General features: G+C 52.0%; 1 protein-coding gene and 1 pseudogene across 6 annotated transcripts in view; both read left to right on the forward strand.

The window, feature by feature from the left end:
* The window catches only part of KEAP1 (kelch like ECH associated protein 1), an 8,229-nt gene extending 906 nt beyond the window's left edge, over positions 1-7,323 (forward strand). For 2 of the 6 annotated variants that reach the window (XM_015598324.2, XM_015598323.2), the window contains exons 2-6: positions 1,700-2,385; positions 3,899-4,584; positions 5,795-6,000; positions 6,255-6,431; positions 6,612-7,323. In XM_015598324.2, coding sequence (XP_015453810.1) covers positions 1,747-2,385; positions 3,899-4,584; positions 5,795-6,000; positions 6,255-6,431; positions 6,612-6,778 — 1,875 coding nt within the window. In that variant the 5' untranslated portion in view covers positions 1,700-1,746 and the 3' untranslated portion in view covers positions 6,779-7,323. Of the gene's footprint in view, positions 1-8; positions 1,347-1,699; positions 2,386-3,898; positions 4,585-5,794; positions 6,001-6,254; positions 6,432-6,611 lie in introns of those variants that run through there. The other 4 variants (XM_025040187.1, XM_025040186.1, XM_025040190.1 and 1 more) reach the window with 4 other exon arrangements.
* On the forward strand, positions 3,355-3,473 carry LOC112471678 (annotated as a pseudogene).
* Positions 7,324-8,920: the final 1,597 nt, after the last annotated feature.

Genomic DNA, 8,920 nt, shown 5'->3' on the forward strand with positions numbered 1-8,920 from the left:
CGCCTCGGGGTCCCGCGGCTCCCCGGAGGGCCAGGAGGGCGCCGCTGGAGTCCTGTTCTTTTGTTGGACGGCGCGACTTGCGGGGTGATCCGGAAACGACGAAAGCCGGACGAGCGGCCCAGAGAGCGCTGCTCGGACGGGGGCCCGGGGAACCCGGGGCGTTGGGGGTTTGATCTGCGCCCTGGGGTTGGCAGCAGAGAGGCCGCGGTGGTCACTTCCTCCCTTCCCCAGGCCTTGGTGGAGGCTCAGGCGGGGCATGCGCAGTCCCCCACCTAGCGCTTTGTGAGGCGAAGTGCCGGGTGTCCAGGGGGCACCGTTGATCGATTGGCCAAAGACCAAGAGGCAAGCCCGGGGCATTGGCTGGGGAGAGATGGCCAAACAGCGCCCTGGGCGGGGTGGAGGAGGGTGCTCTGGTAGGCACAGTAGAGTGGGCAGTCAGCCAACCATACGTTTACTGACCCCTGCACAGTGCCAGGCCTCAGGCTAGACGTGAGGGAGACACGTGAGAGGGCGGGCTCCCTGCCCTCTGCAGCACTGTGGCTTAGGGGCAGAGGGATGCGTCACCTCTCAACAAGCAAGCAGTGTAGCTCATTTCTGTTCCTGACAAGAGCTGTGATGGAAATAAAACTGGGAGGTGACTCTGAGCTGAGCCCCAGAAAGATAAGATGGAGAACCTGGGAATGCTCTTGCAGACCATCCCCTCCCCTTCTCCCCACAGGACTTTTCAAAACACAACTCATGCACTGGCCCTCCAGACTCCACAGATTTCATGGGAACCCTCCCTTCAGTAGTCATTATTTGTCATTACATTCCTCCCTGATTCTCTAGATCAGGCGTCCCCAACCCCTGGGTTGCTGAACAGGAGGTGAACGGCCAGTGAGCGAAGCTTTGTCAGTATTTGCAGCCGCTTCCCAGCGCCAGTACCACCGCCTCAGCTCCACCTCAGATCATCAGGCATTAGATTCTCATAGGAGCACTGATGTCTGGTGCCAAAAAGGTTGGGGACCGCTACTCTAGATTGTCTCTTCCATTCTGCCTCTGAGCCTTTGCACTTACTGTTCCCTCTACCTGGAAAACCAACTCCCACCCCTACCTACTTTCATATATTCATCTTTCTTGTCTCAGCTCCAGCAGAGGACTGGCTTACAGTAACTGCGCCTGACTCACACTGTCATAATGCTGTTTGTCATTTTCTTCATGACTCCAGTTTCTACTCATCTTGATTATTTTATTTATGGCCATTCCTTCCCCTAGGTGTCAACTCCAGCACAGTTTGTCTGTCTTGCTCGTTCCTGTGTCCCTGGTGCCTAGAACAGAGCATGGCACACAGTAGAAGCTCAGTAAAGGTTGGTGAGGTGAATGAAGGAGTGCACTTGACATGCTCTAGGAAGGGAAGGGCCACCAGACAGCTGGAACAGAGTGAGCAAAGAGAAGAGGTGGATGGGGCTGACAGCGACGGGCATTAAAGAGTTGTTTTACTCTTCGTGCTGTAGGGAGTTGTGGGGGACTTCCAAGCAGAGGAGGGACATCATCTGACATATTTTAACCCTGAGCTGGTGAGGCCCTAGGACATTTAGCCACAAATGGCCACTGCTTCACCTGGGCTTGGCAAGGAAAACTGGTCGAAGAGTCGCTTTATCTTAAAAAAGGAGTCCTGGCCCCAGGCCCTACCCCCAGCCCTGTGCTCTCCCTCCTCCAGGGCCCTGAGTGCCAGTGGTGGTGCTGTCCCTTGTCACCTGGAACCCCATGCAGCCGGAACCTGGGCCTAGTGGGGCTGGGGCCCGCACCCGATTCCTACCCCTGAGGTCACAGCGCCCCAAGGGGGCAGGGGACACGGTGATGTACGCCTCCACCGAGTGCAAGGCTGAGGTGACACCCTCCCAGCATGGCAACCGCACCTTCAGCTACACACTGGAGGACCACACCAAGCAGGCCTTTGGTATCATGAATGAGCTGCGGCTCAGCCAGCAGCTGTGTGATGTCACGCTGCAGGTCAAGTACCAGGACGCACCTGCTGCCCAGTTCATGGCCCACAAGGTGGTGCTGGCCTCGTCTAGCCCTGTCTTCAAGGCCATGTTCACTAACGGGCTGCGGGAGCAGGGCATGGAGGTGGTGTCCATCGAGGGCATCCATCCCAAGGTCATGGAACGTCTCATCGAGTTTGCCTACACAGCCTCTATTTCCATGGGCGAGAAGTGTGTGCTCCATGTCATGAATGGTGCTGTCATGTACCAGATCGACAGCGTCGTCCGTGCCTGTAGTGACTTCCTGGTGCAGCAGCTGGACCCAAGCAACGCCATCGGCATCGCCAACTTCGCTGAACAGATTGGCTGTGCTGAGCTGCACCAACGCGCCCGCGAGTACATCTACATGCACTTTGGGGAGGTGAGTGCGGGGAGGGGGCATGGAGCGGGGTTTGGGGACAGTATCAGCAGGGATGCATGGGCGGTCATCACTGTCTCCCCTTGAGATTTGAAGGGTCAAGGCAAGGAGCTGGAGGAAAGTGGGTCTCTGAGCTTCTAGTTTACACATCTGGGGCGACTCTGGAAAACAGCTGAGGCAAGTGAGGCTTTCACAGGTATCTGGGCTCCCTGGTTTCTCTGGGGTCCAAGGTGGGGACAGGGTATAGCAAACATGACAGCATCTCAATCCTAGGGTGTGCAGAGCAGGGCCCAACATTTCAGGCAGTCAAAATATTTATTGAACACTCATGACATGCTGCCGACTGTTGATGTGACCCTTAGACGTGCTTTCTTTGGTCCACTCTGTCCTTCTTATGTTCTTGGTTTCATTTTCATTTTTAAGTAGAGGAAGTTATGAACATAAGAAATAATAGTGCTTGTCGAGCCCTTGCTGTGGGCCAGCCCCTGTTCTAAGTGATTTCCATCCTTTAAATCTTCCCAACTACCTCAGGAAGAAGTATGCTTTGGATGGCCTTCCTGGAAATATTCAAAGCCCTCCTTCAGGGGCCAGCTGGGGTGGACACTGCTCTGGTCTCCATTTCCCTCCTTCCTTCTATACCCCATGTGAGGTTGACCGAGGGGCTCTGGCATTAGGTCTAGGGCTGATGGCTTCCAAGAAGGGGGTCCTCAAGCAGAGTTCTCCCACTGGCCTGTACGATGTTTGTTTCAAGGGATTGTGTGGACTTGGGACACTAGAACGGTAGTGAACTGATGTGGGATGACCAAAATTATTTATAGTGACAAGAAAGATTTGCCTGGGCACTGTATGCCCTAGGAGTAGTCCTGCTATGAGGTAGCTACTAATATAATCTCCTTTTACAGAGGAAGAAAACAAAGGCACTGAGTGTTTCAGGTATTTGCCCAAAGTCATCTGGTTAAAAAGTAGTGGGCCAACTATGGCCATGCCACCCTGAACGCGCCCAATCTCGTCTGATCTCGGAAGCTAAGCAGGGTTGGGCCTGGTTAGTACTTGAATGGGAGACCACCAAGGAATACTAGGTGCACTAAAAAAAATAATTATTATAAATAAATAAATAAGTTATGGGCCAAAATTACAACTCAGGCTGCTTTCTTCAGAGTCTGTACTTTTTTGCTAGAATACTCTATTGTTATTCCTTTTTCCTTTTTAGTCAATCTGCCCTTTTGAAAAAGTAATTTCAATTTTTTTTTAAAAAGGTAACATTCTTATAGTTCGAATAGAAAATTATACAAAAAGATATGCGGTACATTGTGTCTTTGCCCATTTGCCCGAGTACTTATCTACTACATGCCTGGCACATAGTATTAACTCATTTAATCCTCACAACCTGCAAAATTCCCATTTTGCACATGAGGAAACTGAAATTGTCAGAGGCAGGTTGAATGACTTGTCCAAGGTCATACAACCAGCTGAGGGAGACACAGGAGTCAGCCTGTCACACTAATGCCCTCTTCAGGTAGCCAAGCAAGAGGAGTTCTTCAACCTGTCCCACTGCCAGCTGGTGACTCTCATCAGCCGGGATGATCTGAATGTGCGCTGCGAGTCCGAGGTCTTCCATGCCTGTATCAACTGGGTCAAGTACGACTGCGAGCAGCGACGCTTCTACGTGCAGGCGCTGCTGCGGGCCGTGCGCTGCCACTCGCTCACGCCCCACTTCCTGCAGATGCAGCTGCAGAAGTGCGAGATCCTGCAGTCAGACTCCCGCTGCAAGGACTACCTGGTCAAGATCTTCCAGGAGCTTACCCTGCACAAGCCCACACAGGTGATGCCTTGCCGGGCGCCCAAGGTGGGCCGGCTTATATATACCGCCGGTGGCTACTTCCGCCAGTCACTCAGCTACCTGGAGGCCTACAACCCCAGTGATGGCACGTGGCTCCGGCTGGCAGACCTGCAGGTGCCTCGTAGTGGCCTGGCAGGCTGCGTGGTCGGCGGGCTGCTGTACGCCGTGGGTGGCCGGAACAACTCACCTGACGGCAACACCGACTCCAGTGCCCTGGACTGCTACAACCCCATGACCAACCAGTGGTCGCCGTGCGCCCCCATGAGCGTGCCACGCAACCGAATTGGGGTTGGGGTCATTGATGGGCACATCTATGCTGTCGGTGGCTCCCACGGCTGTATCCACCACAACAGTGTGGAGAGGTGAGTGGCAGGGCCAGGAGGGGTGGGCTCCAAGTGTCCCGCTGCTGACAGGTCCCTGGCACTTGGGGATTCTCCCTGTTGAATGCCTATCTCTGCGCCTCAAAGTGAACCTAAACTCCTGGGAGATTTATGGTGGTGACCTTGGATGGTGTGTCTGGGCCTGGGAGCTGCTTACAGGGCCATCATACAACCATACAGCTCCTTTGTAGAGATTTGGAAAAAGCCCCATCAGTTTGAAATTGTTGTAATGTGCTGATTTTGTTAGAACGTGACCCCTCATTGCCATCTGCCCAGGAATTGTTATAAACGGATGTACGAGATCTGGTATGTAGAAGGTGCCCCCTTAGATGTGGTGCCTTCGTGCAGTGCACAACCTGCACAACTGGACATAGTGACCCTGTGTTTAGGGCCTTGTCTTCTGCCTCCTTTCAGAAGTGTGATTCAAGCTACAGTTCTCACTTGCAGAACTTGTCAAAACAAACGCCCCAGCCCACTGCTGGAGATGCCGAGATCTGCCATCGGAGGTTGGGTTTGGAGCAAGGCTGGGGAATGGGGATTTTAAACAAATACTCCAGAGGTTTCTAATGAGTGTGACCTGTGAATAGGATGATGAGATGATCCATCACCCTCAGTAAGCCACTTTCAAGAAAATAAAAGGGACACCATTAATTACTCCAAGAGCACAGGCGTGAACTGGAAGTGCTCAAGCCCATCTTTGCGCATCACACTTTGCGAAAACCATCCTGGGAGGTAGGATGAGTGTTAGAATTGGGGTTCTGGTGTCCGAGAGGGCTGGGTCAGACTGCAGCTCTACTGCTTCTTCGGTGACCCAGGACACGCCACTTCACCCCTCTGCGACTCCATCTTGTCATCTGTGAAGAGGGATGGACAATAATAAGGACTGCTTGCCCCACTAGGCTGGGTGGGGCATCGGTGAGATAACACACAGAACACTCAGCACAGGGTTTGGCAGTGATATGTTGGAGCCACCGGGGTCCAACAGATATGTGTTGATCTTGAGCACATGACAGCTGTGAACCTTGGTTTCTTCATCTGGAAAATGCAGCTCCTGATAACTTGCATGTTGGAGAACAATTGTGAGGATTAAAGAGTTTAAGTACATAAAGAGCCAGCAGAATATTGGGCCACAGGTAGTGTTTCTTGAAGGTCAGCTTTGATTGTTGTTGTCATTGTTATTATGCCCTTGCAGGTATGAGCCAGAGCGGGACGAGTGGCACTTGGTGGCCCCAATGCTGACGAGAAGGATTGGGGTGGGAGTGGCTGTCCTCAACCGTCTGCTCTATGCCGTCGGGGGCTTTGACGGGACGAACCGCCTCAACTCAGCTGAGTGCTACTACCCAGAGAGAGACGAGTGGCGAATGATCACACCCATGAACACCATCCGAAGTGGGGCAGGTAGGCGGGGGCTGCGGGTAAGGGACAGGGAGGAACACCCGCCTAGCCCCAGGGGTAGAACTCGGCTAGGCCTGGGTGAGGCCTCCTGTTTCCACCTTGAACAACCCTGTGGCGCACGCACAGGAGTGCTAGGTTCTGACAGATTCCATGCTCCTCTCTCCCAGCTTTGTTTCTGAAGCGTCCCTCAGGAGAGAGCGGGGAGGGGCCCCCGAGGCCAGTCCCCAGAGTCACCCTCTCCTCATGGTGTGGTTTAGGAGTCTGTGTCCTGCACAATTGCATCTATGCTGCGGGGGGCTACGACGGTCAGGACCAGCTAAACAGCGTGGAGCGCTATGACGTCGAGACGGAAACCTGGACGTTTGCAGCTCCCATGAAGCATCGACGAAGCGCCCTGGGGATCACCGTGCACCAGGGGAGAATCTATGTCCTCGGTGAGACCCTGGGGGTGGGGATCCGGGCGGAGAAGACTAGTTAGCCGCATCTTTTGGGGACAGGCTCAAATCACAGTAGGAAAGCTTCTCCTGGTTTCTTCTCTTTCTACGCCCCCCGCCCCGACCCACCCTAGGAGGCAGTGACCATCCCTGCCAGTCCCCTCTGCTTTCTTCCCGCAGGAGGCTATGACGGTCACACATTCCTGGACAGCGTGGAGTGTTACGACCCAGATACGGACACCTGGAGTGAGGTGACCCGCATGACATCTGGCCGGAGTGGGGTGGGCGTCGCTGTCACCATGGAACCCTGCCAGAAACAGATCGACCAGCAGAACTGTACCTGTTGAGCCACTTTGGTTTCTAGGGCAAAAAAATGGTCCGATCAAGAGTATTGTCATTTTCGTACAAAAACAGGGACAAAAGAAAAGGGACAGAGCAAATGCTTGTTTTCAGGATGGGAGGCTGGAATGCCTCAGTGTTAAGAAGACAACTTGAAAGAAAAGAATGCCAAGAGTGGGAATCCACGAGCCCGTCAGAGTAATCCCAGAAATGTCCAAAAGAGCCTACCCAGGAGGCGGGTGCGGGAAGGGTGGGCTCCCAGGAGAGAAACCCCCATACCCACTACCCCAAGACTAGGCCTGGGTCCCACACCAGCAGCTGCCACCTTTAGGGTGAAAGTAGGTGCTGAGGTCAGGTTTTTGTTCACTGCTCCTTTGTTATTGGTTCCTGGAGGCCTGGGCAGGAGCAAGCTGAGGCGTTGGGAGTAAGGTCCTTCCGGAGGTAGGGACCCTGGGACAGGCCTCTCCATAGGAACCACTGGATATCTGGACAGTCATTTTGTTGATAAGTAACCCTGTAACTTTCCAATGAAAATAAAGAACGAACTAACTGATGTCTTCTACCTTAGCTGGAGGTCTCCACCCCAGGGATAAGAAGGACTCTCTCTCCTGAAATGCACTGAAGTCTTTGATTTAGGACTTGAATTTGAAACCAGTTTGTTATCTCTGCTCATGGCCTCTTGATAATGTAGGGCATGTTTCTCCCCATGGGCAAGCTACACAGGGCTCACTTTGTCTCACTTTCAGCTGCTTTGAAGACACTGCCCTAACTCCTGACACATCTCCCAGGGCTTCCCAAGGCTAATTCCATCTGCGCATACAGTTTGTATTTTAAGGCAAACTGTCCCTAATGTGCGTGCCTTCCAAATTCAGTGAAAATCTATCTGGTCTTTTCGTTGTGCTTCAGTTACGCAGACTGAGCTTTTTCTTTTATAGAGGTTTCTGGGTATTAAAAGGACAAGGAGGTTCTTGGGAGTTTTCTTAGGCAAAGGGCTCAGCATAGTCTCTTCTGATGAACAATACGTGTGGCCCAGATCATTTTTTCTGCCAATCAACTCTATTCATATGGGGGGCAGGGAACGGGGAAAAGAAAAATGAAGTATGGTCTCGACTACAGGCACACCTCGGAGATATTGTGGGTTTGGATCCAGACCTCTGTGGTAAAGCTAGTCATAACTGTTGATGGAGGTAGAGGGTCTAGCTTTCGACTTATAAAAATGTAATAGCTGGGAAGCACAATGAAACAACGAGGTACACTTGTGTTGGGGAGTTCATGGATGCTTCCCAAGTAGCTTAGAAAGGAAACATTGGATTCCTTCTCTTCCAGGGAAAACCTGGTACCTCCTGTCTCAGCAGCCTCACTCAATTCACCCGAAGGCAACCTTAGTTGTGCCAGGTTCTCTTGTCCTGGTCCAAGGTTTTTATGGGACAAGAAAATAAGTCCATGTTGGCTCCATTGAATGGATGAGGGAGAACTAGGAATTGCCAACCTAACACGTGGATGGCCTTTTAGCATTTATAAAGCATTTTTACACGTTGGTTGGTCCTCAATAGCGCTCTGAGCAAGGAAGGGCAAACCTGAATTCTTTACAGATAAGCAGAGGTTCAGAGAAGTAACTTGCCCAAGGTCACGTGGCCACTAAGTGGTGGAGTTCAGGTTTAACCATTCTCAGCCCCAACACTCTGTAGCACTGTGTTTGTGAGAATGGATATTAAAGAACTTTCATGATGTCAATGTGTATAGCGGTGAAAGTTCTGGAAACATTAATTGAGAATAGGGATTTACGTGGAATGCAGTTGCTAGAAGTAACAACACCTACCCCAGAGTCATATTTCCTTCCAGACGGGTTAAAGCCCTGGTCTTGAGGTCAGGTTCAGCTGTTTCAGTAAAGCAATTTAGGTATCAGCAGTCAGGTGAACAGCTTCTTATCTGCAACAATGGTACTTGGACACCTAGAGGGCACTAGGCTTCCGTGAGCTGCTGGACCAACAAAGGTGAGTATTTACATTTACTTTCTAACTCCACAAAAGCAACTTTTTTTTTTTTTTTTTTTTGCTACAGCAGTGAACAATCCCCAGATGATCCCTGCCCACAGGGTGGGCACAGCTTTGCTAGATGCTGTTAGATCGCCTCCAAAGTGGTCATAACGA

This window comes from Pteropus alecto, unplaced genomic scaffold (genome assembly GCF_000325575.1).
Source record: "Pteropus alecto unplaced genomic scaffold, ASM32557v1 scaffold761, whole genome shotgun sequence".
Taxonomy (NCBI): Eukaryota; Metazoa; Chordata; class Mammalia; order Chiroptera; family Pteropodidae; genus Pteropus; species Pteropus alecto.